General features: G+C 63.2%; 4 protein-coding genes across 4 annotated transcripts; all 4 read left to right on the forward strand.

The window, feature by feature from the left end:
• The first annotated feature begins 1,655 nt into the window (after positions 1–1,655).
• On the forward strand, positions 1,656–4,302 carry LOC131569093 (uncharacterized). The gene is made up of 2 exons (XM_058821322.1): positions 1,656–1,850; positions 3,003–4,302. The coding sequence occupies exons 1-2, from the start codon at positions 1,656–1,658 to the stop codon at positions 4,119–4,121; spliced, it is 1,314 nt and encodes a 437-aa protein (XP_058677305.1). The 3' UTR covers positions 4,122–4,302.
• Positions 4,303–5,327: 1,025 nt separating this feature from the next.
• DOHH (deoxyhypusine hydroxylase) lies at positions 5,328–9,045 on the forward strand. Its single transcript, XM_058821134.1, has 5 exons — positions 5,328–5,353; positions 5,645–5,973; positions 6,343–6,419; positions 6,592–6,829; positions 7,966–9,045. Exons 2-5 carry the CDS (start codon positions 5,700–5,702, stop codon positions 8,280–8,282), a joined length of 906 nt encoding a protein of 301 aa, XP_058677117.1. The 5' UTR covers positions 5,328–5,353; positions 5,645–5,699; the 3' UTR covers positions 8,283–9,045.
• Positions 9,046–10,944: 1,899 nt separating this feature from the next.
• SMIM44 (small integral membrane protein 44) lies at positions 10,945–11,520 on the forward strand. The gene is made up of 2 exons (XM_058821323.1): positions 10,945–11,185; positions 11,306–11,520. The coding sequence occupies exons 1-2, from the start codon at positions 10,945–10,947 to the stop codon at positions 11,518–11,520; spliced, it is 456 nt and encodes a 151-aa protein (XP_058677306.1).
• A 61-nt stretch (positions 11,521–11,581) lies between these two features.
• On the forward strand, positions 11,582–13,667 carry SMIM24 (small integral membrane protein 24). The gene is given in 7 exon segments (XM_058821324.1): positions 11,582–11,593; positions 12,612–12,657; positions 12,660–12,731; positions 12,734–12,814; positions 13,189–13,306; positions 13,421–13,459; positions 13,571–13,667. Coding segments are annotated over 7 exon segments (465 nt in total).
• The last annotated feature ends 3,364 nt before the right edge of the window (positions 13,668–17,031 follow it).

Consider the following 17,031-nt stretch of genomic DNA (forward strand, 5'->3'; position numbering starts at 1 on the left):
GCACCCCCACATTGTCCATTGCCTCAGGAGACCTGTGGGATCTGCCCTGCCATGGCAGTCTGGAAACCCAACAGACTTTGGGAGAGCAGGCACCACCTTTGGGGTACCATCCAGGCCCTGGCATTACTCCCAGGTGTACAGAAAAATTCAAGATTCCAGAGGTTTATGTCCAAAAAGGAGACAGAGGAGTCCTGTAACTTTATTCATGAGCAAAGGGAGAGACCATGGGGCATTTCCCACGGGGCCTCTCGGATTGTTGGGGGATGCAGCCTCCTTTTTATCCTAATTTTCATGGCCACATCAGCCTCTCCCTTTCTCCACTGGCTGAGGTGGAGAAACTTCAAACTTCCTGAATTGCCTACTGTATGTCCCCCTCTAATATGCATCCCCCCCTTTGTTTAACATATGATATTAATTCTATTGTCTTTGTTCTTCTTCTCCAAGTTCGGGGTTTAGCAGGACCTTGGCTGAGCAGCAGTCCTTGTGAATTAGTAACACTTTTTGAAACTGATGGTTTCTCCAGTTACTTCCTTATCTACAAGTCCCTGGCCCTATCTACAAGCAGATTCACACAGTCTGTTTGTAAAGACACATTCATATTATTCCTTTCACTGGGCACCAGCAGGGCACTGGCACTGCCTGTCTGTGCTTGGGCCTTTTGCCGTTCTGGTGCCAGTCCTTGCCCAAGCTGAACCCAGTGAGCTTTTTCCAGTCTTTTCCAGCCTTTTCTAGCCTTCCCGCAAATCCAAGGCAGATTTGGGATTTTGTTGTTGCGGTTTTCCTTGTTTCTGTAGTGCCAGTCCTTGCTGCAGCTGAGCCCAGTGAGGCTTTTCCAGCCCAGCCTGGAGGCGGGAAGGGAATGGGGTGGGATGGGGATGGTGGTGAGGGTGGGGATGGTGGGATGGTGTGGTTTGGTGAGAGGTGGTGATGGTGGTGGGGATGGAGATGGCAGAGCTGATGTGCAGAGAGGCAGGAACGAGGATGGGGATGTTGGTGATGTGGGGATGGGATGATGGGGATGGGGATGGGGATGGAGATGATGGTGCTGTAGGGATGGGGATGTTGGTGCTGTGGGGATGAGGATGGTGGTGCTGTGGGGTTGGGGATGCTGTGGGATGGGGATAGGGATGGTGGTGCTGTGGGATGGTGATGATGGTGCTGTGGGGATGGGGATGATGAGGATGGGGATAGGGATGGTGATGCTGTGGGATGGGGTTGATGGTGCTGTGGGAATGGGGATGGTGTGGGATGGGGATGGGGATAGGGATGGTGGTGCTGTCGGGATGGGAATGGGGATGATGGTGCTGTGGGGATGGGGATGATGGGGATGATGGGGATGATGGGGATGATGGGGATGATGGGGATGATGGGGATGATGGGGATGATGGGGATGATGGGGATGGGGATAGGGATGGTGATGCTGTGGGATGGCATGATGGTGCTGTGGGGATGCGGTGGGGATGGGCAGGACGGTGCGGTGCGGTGTGGACGGACACGTCCGTACGGTGATCTGCAGGCAGGGATGGGCATAGCTGTACGCTGCCGTGCAGAGCCGTGCCGCGCGGAGCGGAGCGGCACCACCCCGTCCCGCCCCCGGTGCCACCGTGACCCCGCCGCCGATCACTTCCAGGGCGGCCCCGGCTCCCGATTTGAAAATGCGGGAGCGGCTGCTGGTGCTCCTGTGCGCGCTGGCGCGGCGGCGGCGGCGGCGGCGCGCCGGGGCCATGGCCGGGAACGGCACCGGCAGCGGCGGCGGCAGCGGCGGCGGCGGCGCCGGGGGCTGGGACGGGCCGCAGCGGCGAGCCTGGCTCCGGCACTACTACAGCCAGCGGCAGAAGCGGCTCATGACGGTGACCGGGGCGGGGCCGCCGGGACCTGGGGACAACCGCAGGCGGGGACGGGGTCACGGGGGACGGAGGGTGCGGGGGTACGTGGGGATCGCGGGGACACAAAGGATGGCAGGGTCACCGAAATCACGGGGACACAGAGGGTGGGGGACACGGGAGACGAGCGGAGGTCACGGCGACACGGAGGATGGGGGATGCGGTACAGATCCCGGGGACACAGGATGGGGACACGGAACACATGGACATGGGGGATTCGGGGCGCGGGGTACACGGGAGCACAAAACATTGATGGGGGGAGAAGGATGCAAAGGACAGTGATGGAAAGGATGGGGAGCATGGGGAAGTCACAAGGGGGACATAGAGGGTGGGGGACATGTGAGACCCAAAACACGGGATGTGGGACAGGAAGGACACATGGACACAGACATCACAAAGGATGCGGAACGTGGGAGTTCTGTGGGACACAAAAAGAGGGACACAAAGGATGGGACTTGAGAGACATGGGATGTGATCCGGGACACAAAGGATGCTGGATGCAGCGGACACGGGGGTGACATCAAAGGTGAGGGAATGCATTGGGGGATACAAGGGATCCCTGGCTGCAAGGACAAGCTGGAGGGGGAACATGAGGAACCTGCTGGCCTGGGCAGCCGCTGAAGAAGGTGACCAAAGCCCCTTTTTAGTTTAAAGTTGCATTGTAGAATTTAATAACAGAAAATCAATTCTTGTGGAAGGGCCAGGAGCTTCGCCTTTCAAATCATGATTCCCACCTTTGAGGGATGCTCTCTCTCCCTTCCAAATTGGGACTTAGCCCACAGTTCCCTCAGTGGCTGGAAATCCAGCAATGCTCATTAAAATACAAACCCCCAGAGGGAATGGCCACCCCAAAAAAGGGCTTTTCCAGAAAGCTCCATCTGCAACACCTGAGCATCTTGTCTGGAGTCACACCTACTGCCTGGTGAGTTTGCAGTGAGGTTTCCCAGGAACAGGAAGATTTGACTGGTGTTAGACCAGTTGGGACCACTGGCCACCTGGCACTGGCCATCCTCCTGCCTCGAGCAAGTCTCTTGAGCGGGGTGGTCTTCAGAAGGGGTTCCCAGTGAGGTGCAGGGAAGTGCTGTCTCACACTGCTGTTGTCTCCCGCCTGCACTGCAGCTCCTCATCGCTCACCGGAGGAGAACCAGCTGCTGCTTCTACCCCCGCGCCTGGCCCAGCCTCAGGAGCACGGACTGGTGGGAGCAGGTGGTCCTGAAGGAGTTTGGGCCCCAGGACTGGCTGGAGAAGTTTCGGATGTCCAAGGAGACTTTTTTCTACATCTGCAACCAGCTGCGGCCTGGGCTGGCTCCGCACAGTGCGCACTTCCACCCAACCCTGCCGCTGGAGAAGAGGGTGGCCGTGGCCCTGTGGCACTTGGCCACCAACGTGGAGTACCAGACTCTGAGCCCGCTCTTCGGCGTGGGGCCCTCCACGGTGCAGAGCTGTGTGCGGGAGGTGAGCTACGCCGTGGTCTTGCTGCTGAAGCCGCTTTACCTGCGGCTGCCCGACGAGAAGGAGCTGGAGAACATGGCGCGCATCTTCTGCACGCGCTGGGGCTTCCCGCACTGCATCGGGGCGCTGGACAGCCTGCACATCCCCATCCACCCGCCCCTGCGCCTCACCTCCGACTACTGCAACGGCCAGGGCTGGCACTCCATCCTCACTCAGGCCACCGTGGACGGGCTGGGCCAGTTCTGGGACGTCTCCACCGCCTTCCCAGGCAGCATGGAGAACAGCGCGGTCCTGGAGAGCTCCAGCCTGTGGGTGCTGGCCAAGGAGGGCCGGCTGTGCCCCAACCCTCCCAAGCATTTCATGGGGAAGGCGCAGAAGTATGTGCTGCTGGGCGATGCCACGTACCCCCTGCAGGACTGGATCCTCAAGCCCTACCAGGAGGACGAGAACCTGACCCAGCGCCAGCTGCAGTTCAACTACCGCCTGAAGCGGGCCCACAGTGTGATCGAGAACGCCTTCCTGCGCCTCAAGGCGCGCTGGCAGATCCTCCTCAAGTGCGACGACTGCAGCCTGGAGCTGCTGCCCACCCTGGTCCTCGCCTGCTGCATCCTGCACAACGTCTGCGAGGCCCACGACAACCCCTTCAACGAGGAGTGGCTGGAGGGTGCCGAGCCCACCGAGCTGCCCAAGCCCTGCCAGCCCGCGCCGGCCGCCATGGAGGACAACCGGGCCGAGCAAGTGCGTGAGCTGATGTGCCAGTACTTCGAGAGCTGCGGGGAGGGCTGATGGCCCAGGAGCAGCTGCCCTGCACATCCCTGCTTGCAGACTCACTGGGGACTCTGGCAAACTGGCCCAGTGCTTCCAGCTGTACCAGGCGGGCCCAGGGCGGGGAGGGGCGGCCGTGTCACGCTCGTGCTGGGTTCGCTGTGCAGGTTTCAGGCAGTGGAATGTATTTTGTGCCCATTCTCTCTCCCAGGATCTAAACTGTTTGGTGGTGTGTTGTGTGCTGTGGGAGTACAGTGGGGATTCGCGCTGGGAGGGGGCGGCTGCTGGGGTCTCCCTTTCCTCTGTCTCAAAGCCTCTCCATTAGACCAAAATCAGCAGGAGCCTTGAAATAAGGCAGAACTCCTTTGGAGGTTTGAAACTTGCTGTGTAAACACACATAGGAAGGAGAGGGAAGGAAGAGGCGGAGCAGTGGCTTGCAAGGGCTGACGCCAGCCTGGAATTAAATTGCATCCACAAACTCAGGGATGTGCTGCCCTGAGGGTTTGTCCAGCCTAGCACCCCCCAGCCCCTCTCCTGAGGGGTTTTGCTCAGCCTGGCACACCTGGACTCTCTCCAGACAGGTTTGCCCAGCCTGGAACACCCTGACACCCTGACCCTGAACTCTCTGGAGAGGTTTGCCCAGCCTGGCATCCCTGGTTCTTCTCCAGCGGGATTTTGCCCAGCCTGGCATCCCTGACCCCTCTCCTGAGAGATTTTGTCCAGTCTCGCGCCCAGGTCCCTCTCAGGGTGGGGTTTACCCAGCCTGGCACTGCCTGAACCCTCTCTGGTGGGATTTCTCCCAGCCTGGAACACTCCCACGCCCTCTCAGGGTGGGCCTTGCCCAATCTGGCATCCCCAGCCCCTCTCTGGAGGGGTTTGCTCAGCCTGGCAGCCTCAGCCTCTCTCCAGAGGAGTTTGGCCAGCCTGGCATCTCCTGCCCCTCTCCAGAAGAATTCTGCCCTCCTTGGAACACCCCAGCCCCTCTCAGGGTGGGCCTTGCCCAGCCTGGCAGCCCCTGTCACTCTCCGGAGTGTCTGTGGCTCCGTTCCGCGGCCCCGCCCGGCTCCGCGCTCCGTGACGGGGCCCGGCCATGGCGGCAGCGGCCCTGCCCCTCCCGCAGCGCCCCCTGGCGGCCGCAGCGCCCTCAGCCGGAGGGGCGGCAGCGCCCCCTCGCGGCCGGCCCCGCCCGTGCGTACTGCGCAGGCGCGGCCGCGGGGCGGTCACGTGGCGGAGCAGCAAGATGGCGGCGCGCGGTGAGTGCGGTGCCGGTACCGCCGGGCCCTCCCCGAACCCCCCGGGATCCCCCGGCCCGGCCGCTCCTCTCGGGCCCCGCTCCCGCTGGCTCGGCGGCTCCGTCTGGCGCGGTTGCGGCAGGCGGTCTATGTCCGCCCCGGGTATCCGGCGAAACCGAGTGTCCGAGGACACGCGCTCTGGGTTCAGCCCCGGGTCCGGTTCTCCGGCACAGACCGGGCCGCGGCCCTTCCCGCCCGCCCTGCCCCCGCTGGCGGCTGAGGGCGCACCTTGACTCCCTTCTCCGGACGCAGGAGTGTGACCGAGGAGCCCCCCGGAGCCCCGAGCGTGCTCGGAGCCGCCCGCGCCATGGTGACGGAGCAGGAGGTGGAGGCCATCGGCCGCACGCTGGTGGACGCGGCGCAGCCGCTGCCCGCCCGGTTCCGGGCCCTCTTCACCCTGCGCAACCTGGGCGGCCGCGCGGCCGTGGAGTGGATCAGCCGCGCCTTTGGGGACAGCTCGGCGCTGCTGAAGCACGAACTGGCCTATTGCCTGGGCCAGATGCAGGACGAGGCCGCCATCCCGGTGCTCATCCGCGTGCTGGAGGACACGGCCCAGGAGCCCATGGTCAGGCACGAGGCAGGTACGGCAGCGGCTCCTGCGGCTCTGGGGGCAGGGAAGGGGGCTGGCTGGCAAGTGGGGCTTGGGGTGCTTCCCCCACTGGACAGGGCAGCTCGTGGGGGCCTGATCTGGCTTGGATGTCAAACCCTGAGTCACGTAACACCTCACCAGCTTCCCTGGCCACACCTGACAGGACAGGTTGGCCAGGCTTCTCCTGTCATGTTTGTCCTGATTGGAATTGGTCAGTCTGGCCTGTGCCCGTGTTTGCCCCATTTGGGATCGGTCAATTCGGCCCGTGTCTGTGCTTTAGAGCAAAGCAAGGCATTGCCAGAGGACACAGCAGGGTTCTTCTCACACAGACACCCTGATTACATCCTGATCCATCCTTCAGGTGAAGCCCTGGGTGCCATTGGGAACCCCGAGGTGCTGGATGTCCTGAAACGCTATTCCCAGGATCCCGTGGTCGAGGTGAGCTTCCCGAGGGGCCATTTCCTCCCGGATCAGCACCGCTGGTCTCGGAGGCGGGTCCCTCCGAGGCTAGGGGGGTGGGGACATGGCAGTGACATCTGCTGTGTGCTGGGCTGCCTCTGGCGCTGTCCAGTGCTGTTGTGCAGGCAGGGCAGTGTCCCTGTCCCCACAGGTGGCAGAGACGTGTCAGCTGGCCGTGAGGAGGCTGGAGTGGCTGCAGAACAACAAGGAGCAGGCAGGCAGCAGCCCGTACCGCTCTGTGGATCCTGCTCCCCCCGCAGAGGAGACAGATGTCGCCAAGCTCCGGGAGATCCTCCTGGATGAGTCCCAGGAGCTGTTTGAGCGCTACCGGGCCATGTTTGCGCTGCGGAACGTGGGGGGCCAGGCTGCTGTGCTGGCACTGGCAGAAGGTGAGGGCCTGGCCTTGCTGTGGGTCTGTCCAGGCTAATCTGGGACGAGCCCTTCCCAAATCCAGGAGTGCAGAGCTGTTCTCACGTGTTTGTGGCTAGGGCTGCTGTTCCTGGCTACATCACAGAGTGCTGGGTGGTCTCTGGTGTTCCAGAGTCCCCTTGCCACCCTCCAGACCCCCTTCCCTGAGGGAGGGAGGGCATTGGCTGTGATGAGGGTCTGGGACGAGTCTGGCCTGGGGGTTTGGGGTCATGCTCTCCTGGCCTGGAATGTCAGGGGCTGCTGGTGTTTGGGAATAGTTCTGGAGAGGGGAATATCCCTGCGTGGGAAAAGGACAGGCCACAGTCCAGGAACTGTTTGGACCCACCCCCAGCCTGAGGGAAGTGGGTCAGGCTCTCCAGCCATCTGGGCCTGTTGAGCTCCATAAAGTGGGATCTGTCAGCTCCTGCTCCAGCTGCTTGGGGTCCCTGGCCATGCTGCCATGGCCTGGAACATCACATGGTGGGGCAGAATCTGGGTAGGTGGGGAAGCAGTAGCTCTGCTGGGGGTGTGGGTTCTGCCATCAAAGGAGGCACAGGGACAGGGCTGGGATCAGGGAGCAGGGTGGGATCAGGGAGCAGGGTGGGATCAACGAGGAGGGTGGGATCAGGGAGCAGGCTGGGATCAAGGAGCAGGCTGGGATCAGGGAGCAGGGCTGGGATCAGGGAGCAGGGCTGGGATCAGGGAGCAGGCTGGGATCAGGGAGCAGGGCTGGGATCAGGGAGCAGGGTGGGATCAGGGAGCAGGCTGGGATCAGGGAGCAGGGCTGGGATCAGGGAGCAGGGTGGGATCAGGGAGCAGGGCTGGGATCAGGGAGCAGGCTGGGATCAGGGAGCAGGGCTGGGATCAGGGAGCAGGCTGGGATCAGGGAGCAGGGCTGGGATCAGGGAGCAGGGTGGGATCAGGGAGCAGGGTGGGATCAGGGAGCAGGGTGGGATCAGGGAGCAGGGTGGGACACCCCTTCCTGTAGGGTTGGGGTGGTGACCCTTGGCATCCCCAGCTTTCAGGTAGGGGCTCCATCCAGGCGTCCTGGCGCGTTTTGGGGCATCCTGGTGAATTTTGGGGCGTGCCAGCTCACTGTCCCCCTCACCTCCCGCAGGGCTGCGCTGCGGCAGCGCGCTGTTCCGCCACGAGATCGGCTACGTGCTGGGGCAGCTGCAGGACGAGGCGTGCGTGCCCCAGCTGACGGCGGCGCTGTGCAGCCGCGCCGAGAGCGCCATGGTGCGGCACGAGTGCGCCGAGGCGCTGGGCTCCATCGCCCGGCCCGGCTGCCTGCGCGCCCTGCGCGCCTTCGCGAGCGACGAGGAGCGCGTGGTGCGCGAGAGCTGCCAGGTGGCCCTGGACATGTACGAGTACGAGAACGGCGCCCAGTTCCAGTACGCCGACGGGCTCTGCAAGCTGCAGGCCTCCTCCTGAGCCCGGGCTGGGGGCAGCGAGCTGGGTGTGCCGCCTGCCGCCCCCTCGTGCCGCCGCCGGCGGATCCGTGCCTTGCCGAGCTGCGGGAGGGACCGGGTTTGCTCTCTGGCACAATTACAAGCACCTTTTCCCTCCAAATCCGGGCTGAGCTGCTACTTGCCTCCCCGGCGCTCCTCGCCAGCCGCTGTTTCCTGGATCTGCCCCTTTTCCCTGCCAGGATCGGCGCTGCCCGCCCGCGGCGTGGCTCGGGGCTCGGACCAGGTGGGCTCAGCTTGGCGCGTCGGAGCCTGCTGCGGCCCTGCAGGGCCTGGGCCTGCCCTGGGTTGGTGCTGCCCCGTTGGCAGCTCCGTTCTCCACAGCTGAGCTTTGCTGGGGGCTAGGATGGGCTTTGGGCACCCGCTCTTGTGGGCTGTGGTGTTGGGATGCTTTGAAATTGCTCTCGGTGGTGGTGCCGAGCTGGGGCCCTCCTCACCCGTGCTGTGGGTTTGGCTTCTCCTGTTGGGACAAGCTGGAGCTGAGCCTGTGGCAGCCTCTGCCCCAGGATGGGGGTTGTTTCATGGCAGAGTTGGGAAGATATGGCTGGATTTTTTTCTGCAGGGAAGGGCGCTGCCATTAGGGTGGGCAGGGTGAGGCAGAGCCTGCCTGGGCTTTCCACTGTGTTTAACCAGGGCCAGGAGAGCTGAGGCTGCTGCTGGCACCCAAATCCCTCAGTCAGCCCAGCCTGGGCACTGGGGTTTGGGGTTTGGCAAGGAATAAAGCACTGGCAGAGGAAGCTGGAGTGAATCGAGCTGTGATTTACCTGTGCCCAGGTGTGCAGTGCCCCCACTGCCATGGGGTCAAGCCCTGGGCAGGAGGCTGGGGGCTGCCAAAGTGAAGTCATAGAACCATTGAGATGGGAAAGGACCTTTAAAATCGAGTCCAGCCACATTGGGAGGAACAGGGAGTGGGGTCCCTGATGGCATGAGGTGAAACTCCCAGCCCTGGGGAGGAGGATGATCTGTCTGAAGTGCCCTGGTAGGTCCCACTGCCCTGCAGGGCCTGGCATCCTGCTGGGCATCCCTTTTCCCCTTGTCCAAGGGCTCCCTGTCAGTCACTCCCAGGCTCAATCCTCTTAGTCCCCAAAGCCAGCTCAGCATCCCCAGGGCTCTGGTGCTCAGGGCCACAGCCAAGGGGCAGCCCTGGCCATGGCCCACTCTGACCCAGTTCAAGACCCTGTGGAAAGGGCTCTTAGTCAAGATATGACCAGTTTTGGTCACCTGTACACAGCAAGAGTCAGTGACATGGACCTGAGTGCTGTGGGTAGGGTCACCTGTGTGCCATGTGGAGGGTGACGGGTTCCAGACTGCCCTTCCCCAGCACTGAGGACAAACATCTGATGTTTTCACACTGTTTGGAGTCAGCAGCTGTTATGGGTTGCTTGTCCCCCTTCCCTCACCCTCCGTAGCCCCTGGGTGATGGGCAGGACCCAGGTGGCACTTTGGGGTGTCCCCCCCGTGTCATATCCATGCCCAGCACAGTGAGATAGATGGGTGCCTTCCCCAAGGCCACGTTATCATTCCCACTGTTCCCTTGCTGGCACGTGGGCTCCAGCACCCTGGAGCTTGCCAGGCTCTTCTTTGTCCCCACTTCCCACCTCGGCTGCCCCCACCTTTGCTCCCCAGCTTTGCCACAGTGACTCACTCACACCTTGCAGGGTTGTTTCCCAATCATTCTGTGCCAACATTTGTCTCTGCTCTCCCAACACCTTTTAAGACAAAATCAGAACAAAATGCATTTCTGAGGCTGAGATCTGGGCAGGGGTGCCCTGGTGCAGCAGAGCTGGGAGGTGCTGGGCTGGAGCAGGACTCAGCCTTGAGCCTTGACTCGGGACTGAACTCCACCAGCACCTTCAGCCTCTGCTGGGAGGGTTTGGGATTTCTTCATAGCTGCTGCTGGTCTGGGCTAGAATCTGCACCCTCTTGGTGTGGGGGGAATTGCTTTTGGGGGAAACATGGTCCCCTCTGCAGGCTGCTCTGCCCTGGGGAGGTGACACTGGGTGCTGGGGTGACACTGAGTGACACTGGGTGCTGGGGTGACACTGGGTGCTGGGGTGGCACGTGGCAGCCATCTGGGAAGGTGACAGCTTCTTGCCACGGGCTGCTCCCCTGTACAGCAGAGGGGGCCCCGTGGGAGCTCCTGTGGCTGAGGCATCCCCAAATCCCTGCTCCCGTGGGCTCCAAGGGTGCTGTTTCCTCTGGGATCTCAGCCATCTGCTCCAGGGATCCGGGGCCTGCTGAGGGATTTTACCCAGCCCAGGGGAGGGAGGAAAGGCCTCGGGCATCCCTCCCCATTCCTGACTTTGGGAATTCTCCAGCTGTCCATGACTCCTCACTCCCAGAGGGGCAGGGGTGCCAGCGGTGCTCCCAGAGGAGCGGGATTTGGGGACCCTGACCCACATCAGAGCCCCCTGGTCACCTCCCATGCTGAGGCAGCCCGGCTGTGCCTGGATTAGCAGGTGCTAAGCTCCTCAGCAACGCAGCTCTGCCGCCGGGTGAGTGGCGCTGCCACCAGCTGTAGGGACACCGCTGTCCCCGTGAGCTGCCGGCACCGAGGAGCCTTGTGGACTCTGATGCCACCTCCCCCCCTGCAGTGGCTCGGGGTGGGGCTGCAGGGGTAGCTGGCCATGGCCCTGGCAGGGGGTGTCGGCCTCCCTGGCACCGGGGGGGCACCGGGGCCTCGGCACTTGCTGCAGTCGCCCCCCGAGGAGGACGGGGTGCTGTATGTGGACTACAGGCCCCCTGCCCTGGACAGCATCCACCTGCCCCGCTATGTGCTCTACCTGATGATGGCAGCCACGCTGGTGCTGGTGGTGGCATATGCCATCGTGGGGCACCTTATCAAGGACCTGGTGCACGACTTTGCCGGTGAGTGCTCCCCACAGCGGGGCCGGGCTTTGGGGTGGGCGGGGGCCAGGGGGATCCCCCAGCTGAGGCTGGGCTGTGGCAGGGCTGGGGCTGCTGCCAGCTCCCTCTGTGCCCCTGCAGACTGGGCATTTGGGCCCAAGCCGGAGGAGAAGGCAGAGATGGCCGAAGGCCCCGTGCTGGAGGCAGAGTGGCTGGAGGAGGATGAGGTGCTGGTGGAGCAGAAGGTGGAGGATGAAGGCAGCGGAATCCTGCCCGGCACGGACATCCCGCTGCAGCTGCTCGCTCCCCGCAGCTCCGTCTCCTTTGCTGACCCCCCCAAGAAGAGATTCTTCTAGCTTAGGGGACACCCCTGCCACAGCAGGACCCTGCAACCCTGCCTGGCCATCGCGTCACGGCATGGCCCTGGGTGTAGGCACTGCCCAGCCCTGGCACAGAGCCTCCCCCTCCCTGCCAGCCGTGGCGCTGCTCTCGGGCTCCCCTTGGGCTGTCACACCGATAAAGTGTGGCACCACTTGTCCCAGCCCTGCTCAGCCCTTGGGCTGTCACACCAGTGCAGTGTGGCACCACTTGTCCCAGCCCTGCTCAGCCCTTGGCCCAGCACGGCACGGGGGTGGCAGGGCTGGGGCATCCCAACCTTTGCCTGAGGTAACAGCACTCCTTGGCACAGCCATGCCAGCCCCGGCCATGGGCACGTGGGTGTATAAAGGGGGTGCCCCTCGGTGTGGGGGCACAGCCGATGGTGGCAGGGGGCACGGGTGCACACAGAAACATGGATACCCCTCTGGATGGGCCAAGTCAGCGTGGGCACAGGGGTAGGGACAGACAGATGGACAGCTGGATGCTGAGGCTGGCTGTGCCTCCACCACCCCCTCAGTGCCTTGGCACTGCCAGAGGTGGCCCCAAACCAGTCTTGGGGGACAAAGCACCCTGAAGCCTCACTTGGGTTCTGGGAGAGGGCACTGGGCATGGGGCTGTTTTATGGACCTGCAGCCCCTGACTTAAACCCAGCCTGAGGCTGGATCCCTGTTCCCACCTGGGATTGTCTGGGGGCAGCTGGCTCGTGCCCAGGGGAGGGCTGGGGGTGCCTGGCATTGCCCACCCCTCTGTGCCACCCCATCCCCATGGGATCTGCCCCAGCTCTGCCAGCTGGGATAGGGGAACCGGGCAGGGTGGGCACTTCTCCACCCCATCACCCATCTGTCCTTCCACCTGTGCCCCCACCCACCCACACCTGTCTGTCCCCGCCTCCATCCACCTGCCCACCCTGGCGTGGTCCCCAGCCCTGGGCACAGGGACATGCCTCTCCTTTGCCACGCTGCTCCCGGAGGTGGTGGCTGCTGGGTGTGGTGGGGTGCCAGTGCCTGAGCCAGGGGAGTGGTACCACCTGCCAGGGGTGACAGGAGTCACGTTGCCATGGTGCTTGCAGCCACTTTGTCCTCTTGGGGCCAATAAAGGCACCTGTTGCCCTGGGTGCAGAGTGCAGGCACGATAGCAGCAGGTGACAAAAGCTCAGCTCCAGGAGCAGGCTCCAGACGTTCCCCAGCCTCTGCCCAAAAATGCCGAAGCTCTTGCAGCCCCTGTCGCTCCTGCTCCTGCTCGTCCTCGCTTCCACCGCCCAGGGACAGACTGGTGAGTGCCCCCGTGCCACTCTGTGCCCTGGGGTACCGGGGGAGGTGGCCAGGTCTCCCCTCAAGCATCAGATCAGCTCCTGGGAAACCTGTCCAGTGGGACCAGTCTGTCCCAGTGCTCCAACAGTAACTTTTGGGGGCAGAGCAGGAAGATCTGGAGACACCCACCTGCTGCCCCAGTGCTCCCCACTGCACTGGGGACAGGTGAGCTGTGTCGGGAGTGCCTTCTTTGGTACCCAAGGGACACTGGGGAGCGGGAGCAGTGAGTGTGTGCCAATGTCCCATCCCATGGGGGGTCCCATCCCCTGGAGGATGGAGCTCCCCTGAAGCTGTCCCCATCCTGTCTTTTCCCTTGCCTGTCCCCTGGCCATGCAGGCACGGGCCCCAAGGTGCTGCAGCCGTGGCTCATTGGCCTGACCGCCGTGGTCGTCTTCCTCTTCGTTGTCTTCGTCGTGCTGCTCATTAACCGGCTCTGGAGTCTCAGGAAGAAGAGGTTGGATTGGTGTGGGGGGCAGGGGGTGCTGGCCAGGGGAAACCTGCGTGGAAAGTTGCCATGGGCTGGGGCAGGGCTGTCCCCGGGCACCGTTCAGCCTCTCTCCCCTCGCAGGAAGGAGAACGGCCACCAGGAGACCCTGGAGACTGACAGGTACCACAGCCCGGGTGCGGCGGGGCAGCACCGGGACCCTCCCGCACACCGGGGCCAGGGCGGCGGTGCCGGTGCAGCGCCCGGCTGACCGACGTTCCCTCCCTCCCGCAGGCTGGAGCGCTCCGGCCACGTCAACCCGGCTGCTGAGGACTGGGAAGAGCTGAGGGACGACAGGGAGCAGAGCAAGCCCGTGGCCACGTCGCTCTGAGTGCCCCCGCATCCCCGTGCCCGCTCCGGAGCCCCTCTGATGGGCACCGCGCCCTCCTCCCGTCCGCGGGCCGGGGATCCGCGCCGGGTTTCGGCGACAGCCGCGGCCACCGTGGCACCTCCCGCCCGCGGCCGGCCCGGCTGGGACCAAGACCCGGCGCGGATCCCCGGGAGCTGAACGGGAGGGTGGCGGCAGCGGGGCCTCCCCGTGCCCCCGACCCTGGCCCGGCGGGGTCCCGGCCCGGGGAGACGAGGAGAGCCCCATCCCCAAACGTGCCCACTAAAGGTGTCCCCACCCTACCCCGGCGTCAGGCGTGTCGTGTCCCCGCGCGGGGAGGGGGCTGTCCCGCAGCCCCGGGTGCCACTCGGGCGGGGGACAATGGCCGGTTCCTGGGCAGGGCGGGGCCGGTGTCCAGCCCCCATCGCTGCCAGGCCAGCCCGGAGCGAGGGGTGGGCACCGAGGGGACGCGTGGGGTCCTGGGCAGCACTTGGGCACCGTGGGCACTGTGGGGGTGAAGCGCAGCTTCGGCCAACGCCGATCTACGGGTGACGTCAGTGACGTCACACCACCAGGCGGTGACGTCACGCGCATGAGATGGTGACGTCCCGTGGCCAAGTCTGAGGCACAGGAGGCGGCGGCAGCTCCGAACTCCCGCGTGAGCCGCGGCTGCCCCACCCGTGTCCTGTCACCCGTGTCCTGTCCCCACCCGTGTCCTGTCACCCGTGTCCTGTCACCCGTGTCCTGTCCCCACCCGTGTCCTGTCACCCGTGTCCTGTCACCCGTGTACTGTCCCCACCCGTGTCCTGTCACCCGTGTCCTGTCACCCGTGTCCTGTCCCCACCCGTGTCCTGTCACCCGTGTCCTGTCCCCTGCGGGCTCCCGGCTCCGTCCCCTGCTCTGCCGGGCCAAGGGCGGCCATGGGGGGGTCCCTCCTCTGGGTGCCCCCCCCGGGGCGGGCTCTGCTGCCCCCAGTGCCCCCCGTGCCCCCCTGCCCCGCTGGGACACCCGTGTCCCCCCGCTTGGGCACCGCTTCCCAGTTCCCCCGGGGCAGCGAAGGAAGGGCGGAGGCGAGCTGGAGTTGAAGCATAGCTTGTTTAATTTTTATACATTTTTTTTTTTGTCTTTTTTTTTCGTTTTCATTTTTTAATCTTTTTTTGTGTGTCAGTTTTTTCTTTTTTGTTTTTTTCTTCTTTTTTGTCTCTTTTTTCTCTTTTTTGCATAGGGGAGGGGGGGGGAAACAACAACAACAACAAAAAAAAAAAAAAAGGGAAAAAAACCAAAAACAACAAAACCAAAAACAAAAGAAACAAAACTAAAAAGAAAACCAAAAAAAAAACCCCCAAAATCCGTATCAGGGTCAGTAAGTGTATGTAGGCAGGAGCGGCGCTATCGGTAATGGCTGCGTACAATGGTATAATCAAATATCGTGAAGCACCAGGGAGGCGAGCGGGGGTCGGGGGGTCCATGCGGGGCCGGGGGGCGCGGGGGGCGCGGGGGGCCCGGCCCCGGCCCGCGGCCCTGGTGCGCTCGCGGTGTGTATCGGCTGCGGCAAAGCGAAAGCGAGAATCCGGCGAACGAGTAAAATATAACTGCGGGGAGGGGGCGCCCCCGGCCCGGGGGAGCGGGGACCCCCCGAAAAGGCGGCCGGGGCAGCCGGCGGCGCGGAGGCACTGCGGCGGGATTTTTGGTTTGGGTAAGAGGCGCGGTCCGGCCGGCTGCCGCCTCGGCGCCTTTTTGGGGCGGTTTCTGTCCTTTTGCCGCTCTTTGCCCAGGGGTCGGATGTCCCCCAAGCCCGGCTCTACATCCCGCTGCCCCCGGGCATGGCGCGGGGCGCCCGGCGGGGCACGCGGTACCCAGAGCGGCACCCGTGGACCGGGCACCCCTGGGCATCGCCTGGGGCACCCAGAGGGGCACCCGGAGCGGCGTTGGTGGGTACGGCTCGAGGCACCCTGCGGGGCACCCGTGAGCACCACCCGGGGCACCCAGAGAGGCACCCGTGGGCATCACTTGGAGCACCCAGAGAGGCCCTCGTGGGCATCACTTGGAGCACCCAGAGAGGCCCCCGTGGGCATCACCTGGGGTGCCCAGAGAGCCCCCCGTGGGCATCACCTGGGGCACCCAGAGGGGCATCATCTGGAACACCAATGGGACCCCCACGGGCACCAGGTGGGGCACCCACAGTGATACCCACGGGCACCCAGAGGGTCACCATGGGCCTCTCCCGGGGCACCCATCACCAGGGGCACCATCCCAGCCGGTGGTGGGATACCCGGGGTGGGGCAGAAAGCAGCAAATTCCAAACTCCGAGTACAAAAAAAAAAACCAACCAAAACAAAACAAAAACAGAACCAAACAAAAACTAAAATAAAAAATAAAAAAAAAAAAAAAAAAAGGAAAAAGCCCAAACTCCACCAAACAAGACATATATATATATATACATATACATATATATATATATATATGTATGTATGAGATTTTATATATATATATATTCCTTTGCGATTTAAAGTACCTTAACTGTGTGGGGGCCCGCGCCCCCCCCCCGGCCCTGCAGCCCCATATATATATATGTGGAGATATATATATATATATATATGTACAGGTTATTTGTTTTATTTATAGGTCACAAGAACTATTTTTAATTAATTTTTTTAAGCCGACGAGCCCGACTAAAAACCCTCTAGGAGAGCCTGTAGTGCATGAAACCCCCGCGGTGATTGTCGAGCGGAGCCCCCTCGTATCCCCATCCTGCGGGGGACCCCCAGAGCTTCCCCAGGGATGGGGCGCTCTCCCCCCCGGCTTTGCGCTCACCCCCCGACCGTGGCCATCGAGGCCGCCAGAAGATAAAAAAAAAGAAGGGAGAATGATAAAAAAAATGGCAATAATACAAATGAGCGGTGCCCCCGCCCCCGCGGAGGGCCCGGGGGTGTTGCATATTCCCTTTGGGCAGAGCCGGGGTGCGGCCCCGGGGGTGTCGGGGAGCAGTGCAAAGCCCCGGGGCCACGGGGGGCTCCCCGGCCCCGCAAGGGGAAACCCCGGCACGCCCCCCCCGGTGCCGCCCGACGGGCTGGGGGGCGTCCAGTTGATTCTTTTTTGCCTTTTTGAATTTGGTTTAAGGTGCTTTTCTTGCCGAGGGCGGGTTTTGGTGCAGCCGGCCCGGGGTGGGGAGGCAGCAAAGCGGGGCAGGGGCGGCCCCGGGGGGACAGGGGGGGCTCCGGGGCTTCCTCGGGGCGGGGGTCCAGGCCCGAGAGGCGCCAGCGCCCCTCGCCTCCCCGGGGCTGGCCCAGGGAGCTGCCCCGGTGCCCCCGCTCCCTCCCTCCGCTGTCACTGTCACCGTTTAAAAATGCTTTTTTTATTTTTTTAA

This window comes from Ammospiza caudacuta, chromosome 28 (assembly GCF_027887145.1).
Source record: "Ammospiza caudacuta isolate bAmmCau1 chromosome 28, bAmmCau1.pri, whole genome shotgun sequence".
Taxonomy (NCBI): domain Eukaryota; kingdom Metazoa; phylum Chordata; class Aves; order Passeriformes; family Passerellidae; genus Ammospiza; species Ammospiza caudacuta.